The sequence below is a fragment of the Ctenopharyngodon idella genome, chromosome 13, assembly GCF_019924925.1.
Source record: "Ctenopharyngodon idella isolate HZGC_01 chromosome 13, HZGC01, whole genome shotgun sequence".
In the NCBI taxonomy this organism is placed as follows: Eukaryota; Metazoa; Chordata; class Actinopteri; order Cypriniformes; family Xenocyprididae; genus Ctenopharyngodon; species Ctenopharyngodon idella.
In genome coordinates, this window is record NC_067232.1 from 9,697,947 (window position 1) to 9,717,772 (window position 19,826).

At 38.0% G+C, this 19,826-nt stretch overlaps 1 protein-coding gene across 2 annotated transcripts; it reads left to right on the plus strand.

Annotated features, from left to right (window-relative positions):
* The first annotated feature begins 1,109 nt into the window (after nt 1–1,109).
* Nucleotides 1,110–19,499, plus strand: inpp5f (inositol polyphosphate-5-phosphatase F). 2 transcript variants are annotated; one of them, XM_051915913.1, is made up of 20 exons: nt 1,110–1,548; nt 4,524–4,604; nt 5,689–5,825; nt 8,557–8,685; nt 8,922–9,107; nt 10,027–10,083; nt 10,177–10,375; nt 10,458–10,637; nt 10,959–11,026; nt 11,601–11,725; nt 11,812–11,889; nt 11,987–12,107; nt 12,330–12,458; nt 13,510–13,627; nt 13,720–13,918; nt 15,089–15,160; nt 15,263–15,336; nt 15,434–15,562; nt 15,762–15,849; nt 16,105–19,499. In XM_051915913.1, exons 1-20 carry the CDS (start codon nt 1,443–1,445, stop codon nt 17,216–17,218), a joined length of 3,390 nt encoding a protein of 1,129 aa, XP_051771873.1. In that variant the 5' UTR covers nt 1,110–1,442; the 3' UTR covers nt 17,219–19,499. The 2 variants fall into 2 exon arrangements, with proteins under 2 accessions (XP_051771873.1, XP_051771874.1); XM_051915914.1 differs by having other exon boundaries at nt 8,940–9,107.
* Nucleotides 19,500–19,826: the final 327 nt, after the last annotated feature.

A 19,826-nucleotide genomic window follows, 5' to 3' on the forward strand; every position in this document is an offset into this window, starting at 1 on the left:
TTTTAGGATGGATTTCAAAGACTATCATTAATATAGTCTATATTATATTAATAAAAAACAAAAGGTTGGTATGTTTAAAAAAAAAAAAAGTTTTACATAAGTGTATAAGGCCTATGTTTCAGCGAGTTTCAACCCTATCTCATGAGAAAACAACCATTTTATGATGTGCCAATTTTGTATGAATTTGTATGATGTGAATCGAATGGAAACAGTTAAAAACATAAGCATTAAGGTCCACCCCAAACCCCAACCCTAAATCTAACCATCAGTGATGTAGTAAGTAGAAAAACATACAGATGAGATACCAATTCGCTAAAACATAAAATAGTGATTTTTTTTTTCCAGAAGTTAGTTAGGGCCCACATTTTCAGAGTCCATTCACACAGATCTCATTTTGCATGCAAAACACAGTCTGGCGCTGTAAAACAGTGGAATGTTAGGATGATTCTAGGGGCCCTTTTTAGACAGGGTCCCCCCTCCCTCCAAAATGCAATTTCACAAGGGGCCCAAGGCAATAAACTGTCAAGGGTGCCCAGAAACTAGTACATGTTTACATAGAAAAACAATGGAAACTGCAGTTCACACAGAACATGTTTCTGCTTTTGATGTACTGCATTTTATGCATTTAATATAGTGTCTGAAATAATTCCAGCAGAAGTGCTCAAGCCCATATTTTTAAACATCACAGCAACATTATTGCTCGTGCGCTTTTGTTAGAATCATAATCACAAGATAAATAGACAAAACTGGAATATGGCAATGATTTATCAATTTATTAAACATTATATTTCCCAAATACATTTGATCATTAAGATAAGTGTGACCCCCATAATGTCATGTATAATTGACACTGCTTGACTTGAATGATTCATTATTTTAACCCACAGAACCATGAATTTACATAGAATAATACCAACTTTTACAACCCTTCAAACATTGCATCAGCAATATAATATTGAAACAGCTCAATAATTATATAAGGTTCTATACAATGCAATACAAGTAACGATCTAACATAAAATAATACATCAAAACAAGTATTACAGGTGGGGCATCTAGTCACAGATGAACTATGTTTGGTGTGACGGAGGAGGTCACGTGTGTGTATAACTGGAGGAAATTGTTTCAGTCGCTGCTGCTCCCCTCAGTGGAAAATATTAGACAGACCGGTACATTTCCGAACCACTACTATAATATCGCACTTACTAAACTGACATTAAATTCGCAGAGGATCCATTTTCGATGATCGGCCAGTACCTGACATAGAGGCACGATGCTTTATCAGATTATTATAAACGTTTACACAGGTACAGAGCTAGCAGGTTAGCTGGCGTCTATTTGGATTGCCAGTGGACGATAAGGGAGCAGCTTCATTTCCTCGTTTTTCCGTTCGGGAACAAATCCAGCGGTTTAGTATCGGGACGCTCTTATGTTTTGGTATTATGATAAACATGGAGCTGTTTCAAGCTAAAGATCATTATATTCTCCAGAGCGGAGATAACGCGCTGTGGTGCAGCAGGAAGGATGGATCCGTGGCCGTGAGACCGGGTAATGCTTGCATTTTAACTTATAATAGTGTACATGTGTTTCAGTGTTTCCGTTCTCACTGTCTACGTTGTTGCCATTTCTCACGCATAATGGACGCGACACGCTGCTTCAAAACAGAGACAAAAAGATGGATCACTGAGTTGTATAGTTGTATAAATATTAAAGAGATGGAAATGTCAGCTTTTTGTAATTTGTCGAGCGAGGCTGTTGTCTTGAAAGATGCCCAGTTGTGGTGTTTTCATTGCCCTACTTTCAAAACAGCTGCGCGTGCATGACACGAGTGTCTGTGCAAACCTCTGATGTTTTGGTCGCATGTCGTGCCTAAAACCCCTTTACTTACTACAGTATACGTGGTTTGGGGGTCAGGTATATTTTGGTCAAGGGCGTTTAGATGTCAGATCTATGATCTGTGATAATCTTAAAGGGGCAGTTCACATGAAAATGACATTTCTGACTTCATTTACTCCCTGTTATTCCAAAAATGTGGAACAAAAAAGGAGATGTTGGGTAGAGTGTTAGGCACTGACAGACTCCGTTGCCATTACTTTCATATCATGTTTTCCCCCATGCAGGAAAAGAGAATAGTGAAAGCCTGTCAGTGCCTAAAATTCGAACATACTTTCGTGTTCCATGGAAGAAAGCCACACCACACGAGGATGAGTCAATGATGACAGAATTTTCATTTGAGTGAAATGCATATATGATGTAATAAATAATAAACAAAATGCATATTTGGTATATTATCTAAAAATATAATTTGCTTATTTTTGCATAAAAAATTAACTTGGTTTTGCGTTATGACATCCTTTGGGCCCAGTTCCAACAGTGCAGGCTAGATCTGTGAATAATAGCATTTAACCAGTTTACAGGGCTTACAAATGACCACCAAATGGCCTTAATTAAACATTATTAGTTTATTTTGATTATAATTCGTTATTTAAAAACTGTAGCTGTTTGGGAAGAAATGTCAGTAGTGAATAAATATTTAAATGTCCATCAACTCGTCTGACCAGTGTGTATTTCTAAATATGCTGCTGGATATTACTAATGCTTTTAGATGTCTCACAAGGGAATTATATAGTTAGACAGTTAAATGGTGAAGGTTAAAGTCAGGGTCAGATATGTGACTGTTTTACTGGAGAAAGTGAGAAAGTGGTAGGTGTCATAGTAGTGGTAGATAGTCAAATGAAAGTTTTCTCCCCAGGCCTTAAACCAATAAAGTACTAGGTTCCGATGCGCTTCTTTAACCTCAGGCAGTTTTGACATCGCTTGTGTATTTTATGCATCGTATGCCTTTTATCAGAAATGACAAAAATGTGTTTACTAGAAATATTTTTTTGTAGACTTTTTTGTTTTTGTTTTTTTGTTTCGTTTTTTACAAAAAGGTTTGCATGCTCAACCATGACAGGCGTTTCTCACACTCCTTGTTCATCTCACCTGTGAATGTCAGCCTATTCACACACTTTTATCTCTTGCCAAATCTAAAACTAGATGGGAAGCTAGTCCAACTTGCAGTGTATTGGGGACACTGCAGCCTGTGAAGATTTGAATAAGTTCTAGCTGTTTTAAGCCACGTGTGTTCAGCCGGGCTGATCGGGTTTAGGTTGCAGTCTGTTTCATTATTTAACTGGATAAGGGTTTCCACTGTATTCATGATGCATAGATACAGTCTCAGTTCTTTTGAACAAATTCCATAGTTGCCAGCATGTCTGGGTGAGGTTATACCACTGTATTACTTAATAGTTTGTTTATTATTCAGTCCCAGTCAGTGTAGTGTGCCAGATGCATAAATCATAATGTCAAGTTAAAGGTTAGCTACTTCAAACTTGTATGAATAGATCACATTGATGTATTTTAATTACAAATTGTATTATCGTCATAACAATTTGAGTGCAATGTTGAACTGAACATTAAGTTTCAGAATTTCTTGGTATTTGGTATTGGTTCCCATCAAGTAATTGCGGGTACCAAGATATCATTCAACTCCATGAATGTACTAGCTTTTCATGGTGTAGTAGTTGGAGAACTTTCCTCAAACTGGAATGATGTCCAATGCCAAGCTGATGGTCATTATGAAGAGTTCTTGGCAACTTCATGATGCAGCTCATCCAACTCCCAGCCATCCATCATCAGGCGGTGAACGTCTCTTCCCAGTTAGTCAGGAGATGGTTGAGTGCATGACAGTGCAAATGTGCTGAGAGCGTCCTCTTCCAAGTGGAACTATGATTTCTGTCAAAAGACAGTAGGAGCCATTAAGCTACCATACTCGCAGACGCTCCAGAAAATGCTGTCTTTGCACATGCCATCTCAGACCTCACACATCATGCCTGACAATGTAGGTGATGCTAATCAATCAGCTTAAGAGGAACTACTTAGCAAATTGATGACCTAAGACAGCAGTCATCTATGTAAGGAACCTGGCTTTTGACATTTGTAATTTAGAGTGGGTTTAGCAGTAGCACTACTTTTTACCCGGGGTTTTGAATCTTGTACAGTGTGAAATTATGTGGTGTTAAAATCTTACAGCTAGATGCTTAACAACAAACTCCCAATCGCATACCTCATATTCACGTGCTTTGGACAGTCATGAAAAAATTGTTGCATATGTCACATTGTATAAACAGTCGTTTTGGAGTTTGAGAGGAAAAATGTCAAATGATAATGGAAAACGTGAATTGGGGTAAAGAAGAGACCGTTTCATTCTTACCTTTTATAGTCCGAATTCAGGTCAACGGCAAATATGCAAATAAGAACATTAACCCTGGGTTTAGGAATGTAGAGTTTGAAACTTCAGCGTTCGAATACCTAGAATTAATTGTTAACCTTGGGTAAATTGTGAGCAGGTGAAATGTGTAGCAAGATAACCCAGGAATCCATTTACCCAGGGTTAAATATCTCAAGTGTGAAAAGCCCTTATTAAGAACTGAAGAAAATGTTTTGAACACTTGTGACATTTATTATTATCCTCCTTTCAGCAACCGACCTCCTGCTAGCATGGAACCCTGTCTGTCTGGGCCTTGTAGAGGGTATTATTGGAAAAATACAGCTTCATGCCGGTAAGTCTGATCATCAATCTAGTATATTTTGTGTATAAAGGACGAGAATTAACATTTTTAATTCACTGTAATGTGTGCAATAAATTTGGTGGCTCTTGGACTAAAGCAGACCTTATTATTGCTAAAATACCATTCAGAGCCTGATTTAATAGAAACATGATTTTCATTTGTTTCTTCTGTAATTCAGTTTGCAGCAGGAAGAAACTGGGTACCAGAGACTTGTAATTAAAGTAATGATGCTCCAGCATCAGACATTTCAGCTAAATTTGGTTTAATATTTTTTTTTGTAATTGCTAAATGTCTTTCAGTGCTTTGCAGCCCATCTGTTCTGATATAGCTTTAACAGGTTAAATAGAATGGCATTGAATAATTCCCATGTTCACATACTGTGGTATTTACATGATACTCAGTTTAAAGAATATTGTCATGGATGATCCATATATAGACATCCATTTACATTAAACAAATGCCTCTTAATAGATTAAAAAGGAAGCTCTTGAGGGATTATATGCACAGTGAAACTGACATGATGGCATACATCATACTTTCATTTCATCATTCTGTGGTTGATTTGAGAAGTCAACCTCTTGTCTATTGTTAACAGGTTGACATTATGTATAATGTCATTATTTGTCTTCCTTTATCAGAGAAATACTTGCTATGTCTGTATATGTACTCTGCGTTTTGTACTATTATTGATGGCTAAAATAATTGAGATTACACAGATAAATGAGCCATATCATCAGTTTCTTGCTACATAGTATACATGCCTTACTTTGTAACATAATCCAGTGGGCAAACCTGATATTTCCTTGTACCATTTCTACAAAGAGCCCAGGCTGTTCTCATTAAATTTTCCACCTAAAGATCTCAGAGTTGCCTGCTGCAGGGTGCGCTTTTATCTATTGATTTACATTGAGTTGTCAGTGAAAGTATGACTGCATCTCATCTCAATGCAAATGTCTTTGAAGTCATTGTTATGAGAATGTTTGCCATAGGAATGAATCATGCCGGATAGAGCAGGAAAATGAGGCGTGGAACTCTGCACTCATGACACATTCCCTTCCTCCCCCCTTTTGGGCAGATCTTCCTCTGGGTCTGATCCTGATTCGCCAGAAAGCACTGGTGGGCCAGTTGCCAGGAGACCACAAAGTCTACAAGATCACCAAGATAGTAGTCATTCCACTCTCAGAGGATGAACCACAGGATCTAGAGTTAGAGGTGACTAATACTGTTTTTTTGCAAATGTTCTCCATGCTGGATTTGTTTAAAGTTAGTATAGAACCAGACAAAGACATAATGTAAAACTTAGCTACATTACATTTCATCATATAGATGTGTTGCTCTAACATTTGACGAGTTATTTCTTGTCATTATCCATGTTGGTAGAGAGTATTCATTGGATCCTGATAGAATTTACTGGACTGTCTTCCCAAATTCCCACTTTTTAGTATGCCCAGTTGACGCTTAGCCCAAGACTTTAGTTATTTTAGCCCTCTCGTGTAGTAAATGGTTGACGTGCAATTAGTGAATACCAAGGATTAATTGTAACCCTGGATTAAAGATAACGCAGGATTCCATTTACCCAAGCTTTAGAATGACCCAGGGTTAAAGGATTAGTTCACTTCTGAATGAAAATTCCCTGATAATTTACTCACCCCCATGTCATGATGTTCACGTCTACATTTGAAAAGAAGTGTGTGAGTAAATTATCAGAAAAAATTTCATTCAGAAATGAACATCCTTTAAAGGGGCTATATGTAGAATTCAGTAACCCTGTTATTAGTGACACAGGTGGCCGTTAAGTGAAACTGCAGCAAACAATAAAACATGTTGCTTGTTCTCGCACTCTCACAAACATAACGTATAAGAGACTGAACTTGATTCAAGGCCTTGATATACACATGGCAAAATTCTTTTTTCTAGTTCTTCGCTTAGAAATAAAAAGAAGTTGAAAATACCTTTGCAGCGATATACTGTTAACGAACGTCCTGATGCTGCCCACACTGCTGAGAGCGATGTTTAGATGAATATGTAAATATGTGCTGCACACTTTCCTCTCAGTAACAGAAGAAACACAACAAAAATGACAGCTGTGAGAAAACAGCAGTTAAGAAAGCATCTGATCATAGCGACGTGGATATGTTTGCACCAGCTTTGCAAGTCACCATCATTATGTCGACAGATGAGGTCATTAAAATTACACTGTTATGATAGTTTGATTATAAAGTATATTTGAGACTATAGACTGTAGATCTGGCTATGTGAGATTACACATTGACATTACTTTTGGCATTATCCTGAACATTGTATAAGCATTTATTTTGTGTCATTGAACAGAAGAGAGGCTCTCGGGAGTGCGCGTAAACGTCACATCCTTTTGATTTTCCTGGCAAAAACGTCCCGAGTTCTATACATAACTTCACTTTCGTAGACATTCCAGGAAGTCGGGAAGGTCTTTTTTTTTTTCCCCCAAATTTTGTTACAAGCTGTTTACACAAAAGCTATGAATACATGAAAATTCTTATATATAGCCCCTTTAAGTGTTTCAAAGCACTTATTAGGAACAATTTGAAAAAAAAAAGAAGCAAATTATTGGATCCTGATAGAATTTACCGGGCTGTCTTTCCACATTCCCATTTGTTAGAATGTCCAGTTGATGCTTAGGCCAAGACTTTAGGTATTTCAGCCCTTTTGTGTGTTAAATGGTTGACATGTGATTAGTGCAAGAGTAGTGGTGTTTGCTGCTAAGGGTTCCAGAGGAAGCATGATGTTTCTAAGGAGTCAGTCTCTCAGCAGAGCCTCTGGGATTGAAAGGAGATGTTTAACATGTAAGTGAAACAGTCAGAGGTCACTGTAATCCATTCTCCTGGTGTGCTATCTCTGCTTGAGTAGTTTATCACAGAATAATTGCCTTGAATTACTTTGAGATAGCAGCCTGCCTGTGTAGTTTGACTCTAGTTGTTCTTTCTATTTAATGGGCACATGAATTTGCTCTGGCATCAGCAGGCTAGTTTTAGTACACAACCTGGCACCCTTTTGGTTTTAATTAAAGCAATTACCGTAGCAGCATTTTTCAGATGGACTTTGAGCAGGGTAAAAAGAGATCATGTACTATAGAGGGTATGCACTGACGTCACTTCCCCGTCGAAACACACCCCCTCAGCCGGACTGAGTGGCAAAAGAGCTTGCTGGATGACTGGATTTAATAGGGGAAACTGCAAAAACATGAGTAAAACACGAGTAAAACAAACTATTAAACTAAAGGTTGGACTCAATAGTGTTCCTGTTACAACTTACTAGAGATCTAGTAATCCATGGATATTGACATGCAGCCAGGGACTGTGTTTCCAGACATTTATATGTGCCTGATTTCGACGCCAGGGAAATACATAAAGCAAATTTGCCTGTGAACGTTTTATATAGGTCTAAATCTGGGTGATCGCTTATATCAATGTTATATATATCATCCGGTTCTAAAACTTTATTTAATCGATGAGTTGTCAATACAGTATATAACAATACAATATATAGGGTATGATTTTACCCCAAAATTCAACATATTAACAAAATGATAACTGCAAATCCATGTTTCGCTGCCTGGAGTCCAGTTGTTTCTGTGAATTGCAGCGATCCATTTGCTTCTCTTTTCTTTAGTGTTCGACAGTCTGTAAAAATATACCTCATATTTCTTGTCAAATCTATTTGTACAGTCAATTGCACAGCTCTTTCCCATTTTGAATGTGTTTTGTGTGTTCGTGGCTTTGAAAACCAATGCTGCTACTCAGTCTTTTTTGCCACTAAGTGGGTGTAACCGCAGTCACTCCAGCCGACAGTGACGTCACGTGCATATCCTCTATATATGGATGTAGGTTTGTCACCAATAACAGCAGATTGTTAGCAATAACACTAACTCTTTATAAACAATTCTTTTTCTTTCATTCACTTGCAGCTCTGTAAAAAGCATCATTTTGGAATCAACAAACCAGAGAAAATCACCCAGTCACCAGACGACTCCAAGTTCCTGTTAAAGACCCTGAGTCAGATCAAATCTAATGTTGCTGTTCCCATGAAGAAAAAGGTTGATTGGTCATTTGGAAATTTTGATAATTGATATAATTTAAAATGGCAATCATTTTGAGACTAAATATTCCTGTTTTACTTAATCTACTTTGTACTTTGACTTGATAGCATCGTTAATATATAAAAAAAATCTGAAAATGTAAAAACAGAGCCTCTTGATTCCCCCATAAATGTACTTCTCTTTAACTTAGCATTGTCTCTTTAATCTCCTTTTGTTTGTTCACTCCCATCCAGTATTCCCCTGCCTTTCAGGTCAAAGAGAATAAAGAGAAAGAACGTCTGGAGAGGCGGCTGCTTGATGAGCTCTATAAGATATTCATGGACTCGGATTCATTTTACTATAGTTTGACCTATGACCTCACCAATACAGTCCAGCGACAGGGAGCGTTAGGCAAGTCCGATCAACCCCTGTGGAAAAAGGTGAGAGACTGTTTTATGTATTTTGAAAGTTAAATGTCTACTGATTGAGTGTTTCAAGTTATTTTTTAAAAAGACTGCAATCAAAATTTAGTTAGTAGCTGTTTATTTACTTCAACTCCTTCCATTTTCAATAAGAAAAAAATGTTAAAAGACTGACTTTAGGATAATGACAAATTTTAAAATGTCTGTTAATATTGAGATTGGTGACAATTATGCAAATACTTGAGAAAGCAGGAAACTGTTGAGTTTATTTGAATGATGATGTTTCGCTCTATTTTGCACTTGTCCGCACACAGGATGCAAGACATTCATAGCCAAGCTTCATTTCTCTTTTTAAAGAATAAACTATTATATTTAGACACTTCCTGGATATTGCTCTAAACAGTTGAGCTCTGACAAATTTGTATCAGTTATTTCTTAAGATATAGCTAACAATGAACAAAGATTGAAGGGAAGAAACAATAGTGGGTTCACCACAGTGTTATTTTTAGCTAAAAATATATATATTTTTAATCAATTGAAATAAATCTGAAATGAAATAAAATAAAATATAAACATAAGATGAAAAAATGACACACTGAAATAAAATATAAATATTTTAAAACCAAAAAAGAGTGACAAAAATTATTCAAAATTAAAACTGAAAATATAAAAATAATAGCACATACAAAATTTTAATAAATACTATGTTAGTATATAAACAATACTAAAATAACACTGATTCACCAGTGTTAAAAAGATTAATGTCTGTGGTGTGGACCTGTGTCATTTTCCAATCCCATTCTCCATTGTCCCCCCAGTCATTTCCTGTCTCTCTGTATTTTCTAATAGAAAGTCCATAAAACACAAACATGAACATATTCCATCTGACAATCTCACAGAATACTGATGCCCATAATATGTTTTTGTTTTCTTTTAGGTGGATGATAGATTCTTCTGGAACAAGCACATGGTCAAAGACCTAATTGACCTGCAGGTGCAAAACTGTTTTCTCAAATTTTCCAGAATTTTAATAGTTAATGTTTGAATTTGTAAACCAGCCCTGCATGGTGATAATACTGTTTTGCAGGTGCCTCAGGTGGACTTTTGGGTGATTCCTATCATCCAAGGCTTCGTGCAGGTGGAGGAGCTGGTGGTGAACTATAACGAGAGCTCTGATGAAGAGAGGAGCAGCCCGGAGACGCCTCTGCAGGAACCCACCTGTGTGGATGATATTCACCCTCGCTTCACCGTGGCCCTCATCTCCAGAAGAAGCCGCCACCGTGCAGGTACAGCACATAGGAAAATAAAATTCAAATTTTCTCTGCATGCCGTCAATATGATAATGTCATCATGTGCTTTGCAATGAAGGAATGCGCTACAAGCGGAGGGGGGTGGATGCAGACGGACATGTGGCCAACTATGTGGAGACAGAGCAGCTAATCCACGTGCACAGTCACACGCTGTCCTTTGTACAAACGCGAGGCTCTGTCCCTGTGTTCTGGAGCCAAGCTGGGTACCGCTACAACCCTAGACCTCGGATAGAGAAAGGTGGGGCATATCTGTGTAATCGATTCTCTCTTCGAGTCATAAATGAGATCTAACTCGCAGCACAGTCTAGCACTTCTATTTATTGACAAGCTATCACTGATGCATCAGCGTAGTCATCGTCTAGAAATGTTTTGTCCTGTGAATGGCATCAGGTGTGAAGCAGGTGTGCTTTTATGGCTTCTTAGTTAAACAGTGCTCAGAGAGGATGTTGAGATTCAGTGGTGATGGCTCAGCACTTTACTGTGACTTTAATACTGTGATCCACCTGCAGTGTTGTGTGTTTCCTATATGATGTGTTATCTCGGATGTGTTTTGTTGCAGGAGAGAGGGAAACTATGCCTTTTTTTGCCTCTCACTTTGAACAGCAAGTTGAGATTTACAAAAAACTGGTAAGGTGTGTTTAAAATAATTTCAATGAGTGAAATACTAATACTTTTTTTAATGTAGTATAAAAAGTAGGGCATTCAGTTCTTTTAGAAGACTATAAATGTGTTTAATTACTGAATTCAGCAGTTTTGCGTGGATGACATTCATAATGAAATATGTAATGTATAATAATATATAATGACACTGTCACATGATCCTTCAGAAATCATTCTATGCTGATTTGGTGCTCAAGGAACATTTCTTAAATGTAAAAGAAAGAAAAGAAAAGCTTTTGTAACATTATAAATGTCTTTATTGTCACTTTTGATCAATCTAATTTGTCCTTGCTGAATAAAAGTATTATTTTCTTTAAAAAAAAAAAAAAAAACTCTGACACTAAACTTTTTTTAGTTTAGCTTTTTTTTTATTAGAAACAACACAGAACAGAATTGTTATGTCAAAATGAATGTGTTAATGGTCAAAACAAACGACCACCTGCATTATTAATTGCATTTGTCAACACATAAAATTTTACAGCCCTAACAAAAAGCAATAGATATCCTTCGATTATAGAGAGTTTTTTTCTTTTGCCATCAGGTCATCATTAATTTAGTGGACCAAAATGGACGTGAGAAGATGATTGGGGATGCTTACCTCAAACAAGTGCTGCTATACAATAATCCCAACCTAACATACGTTTCATTTGACTTCCATGAGCACTGGTAAGATACCCACCCTTGTGACTTTTACAAGAGAGCGTGTTATGGTCATAACTCAACAACAAATTTTCTCCTTTGTCACTTCCCAGTCGAGGGATGAAGTTTGAGAATGTGCAGACTCTCACTGATGCCATCTATGACATTATCACAGACATGAGATGGGCCTGGTGAGTCTTTCATTTGCCTTTAAGTCCCAATTCTCTCAAGAACTGCTCCCGAGTTGGACAGCTGGTTAGTTATCAATCTATTTTGATTTGCAAATAGGGTGGACCAAGCAGGAGTCATCTGCCAACAGGAAGGCATCTTCCGGGTTAACTGCATGGATTGCTTGGACAGAACTAATGTGGTACAGGCCGCTATCGCCCGTGTAGTCATGGAACAGCAGGTATACAAATTCACATTTGAGACTGGAACATGCTACACGGATAAATTTATACATAACAATTAAAGTAATTTTGGATAAGATCATATGCTAAATGCCTTAAGGTGTAAATAAAACTGTGACTTCTAGAAATGCTGCCATACCGCGCCCACAGAACAATGCCTCTCTCAGATGCTCACAGTAAGCCAGTACATTCAAAGAGTCTTTTGATCTGTTTGGTTCCAGCTGAAAAAACTTGGTGTAATGCCACCCGAGCAGCCACTGCCCCTCAAGTGTTACAGGATCTATCAGGTGATGTGGGCCAACAATGGAGACACCATTAGCCGTCAGTATGCTGGCACAGCTGCCCTGAAGGTAAATAGATTGAATGCCTGCCTTTGATTTTATGCTGTCCCCATTGCCTGTTTACACCACCATCTGTCAGCAAATGGCATCTAGATTGCAGATTTACAAGTCAGTAATCTTTTGACCAGTCATCTTATTGGGAGTGACTTTATTATATAAATCTTCTAACTATAAATAATTTATTCACTTGTTTATATAAATTAATGATGATCATTTTTTTGATAATTAATTTTTTTCTTAAAGGCACACTATGTAATTTTTTGCCACTAGAGGTCGCTTATTCAAAACAAAGGCATAGTATAATGACGCCTTGATTTTGCGGAATCATGGGAGGTGTTGTCTTCACATCTACAGCCGGTGGAAAAGAATCAGGATGGGACTTGGGCAGAAATCATGTTCATGGATGAGATTATTAACGTCACTGTAGTATGAAGCAGAGCAAGGCTGAGTGCTGTGCGAGCAGAAATGAGGCCGCTAGAGCAATTGCTAATGAGAGACGAGCGCGACACGTCTCGACAGCAGGGAACTTTTATTATGCCACAGTCACCGCTTTCGCTTCTTCCGGTCAAGCTTATGTGGAGTAAAGCAGTGCTGTTTTATCATATTAGATACATTTGAGTGTGTTGAAAGTTGTTATAGTGCTACTCTGCGTTCGCACAGGGGGCTACTATGGGACACTTGTTGCACACTGCAGTAAGCTAGATCAATATTAGGCATGGTAAAACTTGGTACTCGCTGTAAATCAAGAAAACCAGATTTAAACAATAAGACTTACTGTGTTGAGCTATATAACATGATTAGTTTTTTGTCGAAAACTAATGAAACTAATCAGGTTTCTCATCTGTCTAATAAAAAACATAATATATTAAAGCGTCTTTGGTGTTTTCATAGTTTCTACGAAATAAAACCGGCTTCCTAAAGGAATTCCCACAGCGTCTTTTTAAGGCTGTAATGGGAGTAAAACCTGAGACTAAAGTCTCATAACATAACTGAAGTAGGACAGTGATGACTACCCACTAAACTTGTCCACTTAGTCTGATATGTGCAATCTGTTGTGTAGGGAGATTTCACACGAACAGGAGAGCGAAAGTTAGCGGGCGTGATGAAGGATGGTGTGAACTCAGCTAATCGTTATTATCTGAACCGCTTCAGAGATGCCTACCGACAGGCCGTCATTGGTGAGCGTGAAAGAATGTCATTTTAATTCTCACCTTTAATCTACACACCTTAGTGCCTCATTTGCCATGTACTGTATCTCTGATCCTCCCAGACCTGATGATGGGCCATCCAGTAACAGAAGACCTGTACTCCATCTTCAGCAAAGAAAAGGAGCATGAGGAGAAAGAGAAGGAGAGCCAAAGAGGAGCTCAGGAGCAGGTCAGCCTCCTGCTGCAGACGTACATGCAGCTGCTGCTACCTGATGATGAGAAGTTCCATGGTGGATGGGCTCTTATCGACTGTGATCCAAGGTGAGAGCCCTCGACTTTATCATGCAGTGCTTTAAAGGGATAGTTCACCCAAAAATGAAAATTTTGTCATCATTTACTCACCCTCGTGTTGTTCCAAACCTGTATGAGTTTCTTTCTTCTGTTGAACACAAAAGAGGATATTTTAAAGAATGTTGGTAACCAGACAGTTGACGGTAGCCATTGACTTCCATAGTATTTTTTCTTAATGTGGAAGTCAAAGGCTGCCATCAACTGTTTGATTACCAACATTCTTTAAAATATCTTCCTTTAAGAAGAGTTCTCATTTCATGCCAATTGCATGATGCAGTTTCAGAAAAAGATTCTTTATTGATGGACTGCACACACAGGACGCGTTTTTGCGTTCAAATACGCAAGATGCAGGGCAGTGAAATCAAAAGAAACAAAAGGTCTTTTGTGCTTTTTAAAAATGTTCCTTTTTTTATCTTAGACTAACATCTACACAGCATTCTAAAAAAGGTGGCGTTCAATATTTACATAGAAAAATAATAACAAAGCTGCACAGTGGAATAAAGAAATGTGTTCTCTGTGAATGGCCCTTTATTTAATCTCTTTTTTTCTCTTTTTTTCTTTATTGGGAAACATTCAGTTACAACTTAAGAATAAAAAATTACAATAATATAAAAAATGAACTACAATTAAAAAATTAAAGTAATAACACTTAGATCTATTATAAAGCTTGATTTAAAAATTCATATTGTTAGTGTACTCTTCCTCCTACAGTTTTTTGTCAGTGGCTCAGAGGTACTTGTACATATTGTTTTTTTTCCATATTGTACAATTATTGTTTGGGTGAGGGAGCCATATTTCCTCAAATCTTATGAACATTTGTTGGTGGTAGGTCATGGTGATGGATGCCTGAAAATTGTTACTGATTGGGTTGGAATTCTTCTTAAAGAGGTTAGCTCTGACCATAATATATTATTCTTATTTGAGCATATCTTGTATGAAGATTAACTCAAATAAGCATTACATATTATGGCCAAAGTTAACATCGGATGATTAAATACATTCTAGTAAAATTTCATGCATTTTGCCTTCCCAGTGTTTCTCTTTCTCCTATATGCCCAGGGTATAATAGTACTGTTTATGAGCCTCACTTTTAAGATTTTGACCTTTTTTTTTTATGCTGTTCCCACCCCCCACTTTTAGTCTTATAGATGCCACTCATAAAGATGTTGACGTTCTTCTGCTGCTGTCCAACAGTGCATATTATGTAGCCTAGTAAGTGCATTTTATCTCAATGTTTGTGTTTTCTAAAATAAGAAATCCTTTTTTCTTGGCATTGATTTAGTAATGCCACTTTACTTTGCTGTTGCTATTTAGTTATGATGAGGAGGCGGACAAAGTCAACCAGTACCAGAGACTCAGTTTAGAAGGACTTGAAAAGATCGAAATTGGTAAGAGCTTGTAGATAAACTTGTGGGCGTAATTTTTGTCCTATTAAATAAAATGTTCTATAATATCATGACAGCTTGCCAATGTTGGTCTTTTTAGGTCCAGAACCAACTCTTTTCGGAAAGCCTAAATTCTGCTGCATGCGGCTGCACTATAAGAATGGGGAGATAAGCGGTTACTTCCATACGCTGAGGGCTGTTACACGGAATCCAGAGGATGATGGGAAAGGTTTGTGTTGGGATACCATGATTTGTTGTAGCACTAGTTCAGCTCTTCTGTATTGCGTAATTCTGTGAATGACATTATGGGTTAAGTTGGTAAAAGATATAACTTGGCCTTGTGTATGCTGGTGGAGCTTGAAGAGTTTTGTGTTTGTGTTAAATAATTGATCCTTTCCTCTGCACTTGTTGGGTTGTTTGCATTTCAGACACACTCCAGTGCATTGCTGAAATGCTTCGTATTACAAAGCAAGCTATGGGGCTTGACGTCCTGGTCATTGAGAAGAAATTAGAGAGGTAAAAAAGAACAAACTTTTGTATGTGGGTTTCTTCAGTAGACACTGTAACATGATGGGTTTTTACCTTATTTACGAAGGACACAAAGGCTTTGTTCACACCTCAGGGGAAATCAGATTTTTTTTAACTTCTTGTATATAATATGGATATGATTGCTTCGGTTGTGGTTGCTAGCATGTCCACATTATAGGACACTTTTGAAAAAAGCCAATTCATGCTTTGTTGTTAAATCTTGCTTTAATTGCTTTGTTTCAGGAGACACAGCAAACCACACGAGGATATAATGGGAATACAAGGAAAAGCTGTGGATCAAGTCCTTGGGTCTGGTTTGGCTCAAGGCAAAAGTTACCTTTTGAACAAGTTCTCAACGCTAAACCAGAAAGTGAAGCAGACAAAGACTAACGTCAACATTGGAAACTTCAAGCCCTTGGGGAAACTAGGGTCCTTCTCAAAGCCTGAGGTGAAAGTGAACTTCCTCAAGCCCAATTTGCACGTGAACCTCTGGAAATCAGACAGCAGTTTAGAGACCCATGATGGCAGTACTGGTTCGGCAGCCTTGAAAGACCTTAACGACAAACATTTGGATGAGATTTCCTCTGATTCTGATTCCTACAACTCAGATGAGCAGCCATGCTCAGGCTCTCGGGAAAACGTAGACTATGTGCTTCCTAGCTGTGGAATTGTAGCATCTGCACCTCGACTTGGCAGTCGCTCGCAGTCAATTGGCAGCGTCGAGCTTGCGGTGCCCTCTGTCATCCGAGTCACAGGCTGTGATAATAAGACTGCGGATAGCTTGTCAGTTGGCCTAGATGGCCAGTCCCCTGGGACAGCCTCGGAGGCAGAGGAAGCCATTCTGATTGACTTTGGGACACCTATCGATGCTTACTGCCACAAGTTTGTTCAGGATGCCAAGACCAAACCAATAGAGGTGTTCGAGGAAGTGGCTCCAGCACCCAAACTGCAAGCACCTCAAGCCCCCTCGGATCCAGACGCAAGACTGGGATCTTCACAACAGCAACTCCCTCGCCCATCTCAACTTGAGGTGGAGTCCTCCGTCCAAGGGGCAAATCTACTGACTGTCCAGCCTGCAGGCTCCACCACATCATGCGGGTCACAAAAGAGTTTAGAAGGCATCACAGGACCCTCCCCGGCGGACGGCAACGGAAGCCGCGTCGTGTCGCCCTTTGCGAAGATCAGGAGCTCCATGGTGCAGGTGGCTAGTTTAACCCAGGCTGGACTTACCCAAGGCATCAACTTTGCTGTAGCAAAGGTACAGAAAAGCCCAGAGCCAGACGCTGTCAACGAAACCCAAGAGAACGAATTGCGAGCGATGTTTACACAGTGCCAGACCAGGATCATTCAGATATAGCGTGCTTAGCAGATGTATTTTTAGTGTTATATTGTGACTTCCAGTAAAGTAATGGTAGCATATGCTCACAAAAGTCCAGCCACACCTCTAGTTTCCCTCCAGTTAACCAAACCAAAGTTTACAGCCAGTGTTTAGTAGTGAGTAGTACCTCTAAGATTAACCCGACTGAGACCAAGTCAAAAAATCCTTAACATCTATATATTGCTGGTTTGCATGTTAAGAAGTAGGTAACTCTGAGGTAGATTAGGACAGGCAAGTTGTATTGCATGTCAAGACCCAAGACCTAGATATGTCATGTGACCCCATTTGTGCAGTACAATTCACTGGCTGTTGTAGCTGTAACTAAAACCTTTCCCAATTGGAATATCTAACAGTGGGCATCTTAGACAACCAGACCGTACAGTTATATGGATATATTTGATGTGGTGTTTGTCATAAAAATATACCAAAATAGGACCACAATAGTTGTGTAGGATCTATGGTCAAATTATATTATTCAACTGTAAGTATTATATGTAAGTACTGTAGCAGTTTCCTTTAGAACTCTCCAATTGAGATGTTTATAGACAGAGAATTATATTTACATGCTCTTAAGTTTATAATCATAGCTGATGGAAACAAACCGTTGCCAGTTCTTTTGGGTTCTGTAGATGTAATCATGCAACTAAATCATTTTACAAAACAAAATGGTTGTCTCACAGCACTAGCAGATGACTATAACTGATATTTATTATTACGTGTTTGTTTTGAGAAAAGCTTATATCTTAAAATCCTGTTTATTTCATGTTTTTCAGTTGTATGCTATGGGATATTGTAACAGTGGTCTGCTGATATCTTAAAATGTTCTGCTCGTACGTTGGGGAACGTCCATATGCAGATATGACCTGTTTTAAGTACCTGTAAAAATATAAAAATTTATTTGCGAAGGCATTGGACTTCCATATGCATATAGTATAATGACTAGTATTTGACACATGATGCAGGGTACCCATGACACAACTTTTTGCACTCTTAAATGGCAAGCGCAAGCCTTATCAGATTGCTTAATGCCAAGTCTACCTATAAATCTGTTTTCATTGAAGTCATTCAGGTTACATTTTATGTTTTGTCTGTAGTATCTAAGCTATGTCTTTAGATTCGCTCTGGCTATTCGGTTCAAAATCGAGAAGTGATACGGATTAGATCATCTTTTGAGGCTGCCTTACTCAATATATTCTAGATGCAGAAAGAACATAAAGCCTTACTGGGTGATATCCAGTAGAACCTAGGTTAATTATGCATTATTTAACAACGTTTATGTGCAGATCCTGTGGGATTGATCTTTGTGTATTAAGAGACTTTGAAATAGCTACATAATATCTAAATAAGACACTGTGATCTCAAGTGAACATCAGTGAGAGCATTATATTGGCTTTTAGGGCTGGTTTATCAGTTCTTTGGGCCGCAGTTCATTTTTCAAACACGCCATGAGCTTTGTTTCTTACACTTATCATTTCTTATCATTCTCTCACATGTACTGTAGCATAGTGCTGTGCAAGGCAGTGGGTTACACAACACTGTTGCAATGCATACACATTCAGACATTCCTGGAGCTGGTACGTGGTTTAATAACCTTCTGAGATTGGAACTGTCTGAGCTTTAATATATGGTGGCTGTTATGCAATAGTGATAAATAAATGCGCAGTAGTTTTGGCGGTAAGCGGATTTTTGTTACTTTTTTTTGTTTTGTTTTTTTACTATTTAAGACAGCATGCACTGGACTGCAACCTGTTCTTTCCTTTGAACTTGTAATGTAATTTGGTGGAGGATTATGATAAACATTCCTCTTGTTTTGGAGGTGGGGTAGATTGTTTATGTATACATTTTTAATTTTCTATGCATAAAGACTTGCACGGTCTCTGTGGTTGTTCCCCAACATCTTAAATGTTGCAAATTGTCACAAAGTGCTTCTGAATCCACTTTTTATTTTCAATATTTGTAACTGAACTGACGTGTATCATATTATGTTTTGTCCAACAGTCTATTGTTTCTAAAGCACATAATTTCCAGCTTCTTCCCATTTAAGAGAACGTCCTCCATATTATTTTTTGGTGAACTGTTTTCATCTATTGTACCCAACATTTTTTTTTTTTTTTGCAGAATATTTATTTAAAAATCATGTTCTCAAGTGCATTCCTTAGTATTTTCCTATGTTAATAATAATTGTGTAAACTGCTGTATTTTAAAATGTTATGGGCTGTACCTGGGAGGCTTTTTAAGTAAATAATTTAAAAAAAAGAAATTGTTGATTCATTTCATTTACAACTTTGATGACAGATTAATTAGAACAAGCTTTCAACAAGCTGTCTTCACCAAATATTGCAGATATCACTTGAAAAATGTTTTTTTTCCTAACACATCACTCACTGATCTCACAATAAATTCTCCTCATAGTGTCAGTATGTGGTTCCTCCCCGTGAAGACCTCTTGACTCCTCTGAGCTACACTATATTACATTCAGATGCAGAGTGAGAGGTTTGTGGCTCCTACACTCAGGTTATAAGAGAGGAACAGACTGGTGTTGCATTGCCCAAGACATTTAACATTAATGTGTCAGCACTGGCACTTT

What these genes read in the sequence shown, in the direction of transcription:
- inpp5f (XM_051915913.1), top strand. Translation starts at nt 1,443, where the DNA reads ATGATAAACATGGAGCTGTTTCAAGCTAAAGATCATTATATTCTCCAG. An exon ending in AAAAATACAGCTTCATGCCG is followed by an intron (nt 4,605 to 5,688) that starts GTAAGTCTGATC and finishes CCTTTTGGGCAG; the next exon opens with ATCTTCCTCTGGGTCTGATC. An exon ending in AAGAAGCCGCCACCGTGCAG is followed by an intron (nt 10,376 to 10,457) that starts GTACAGCACATA and finishes TTTGCAATGAAG; the next exon opens with GAATGCGCTACAAGCGGAGG.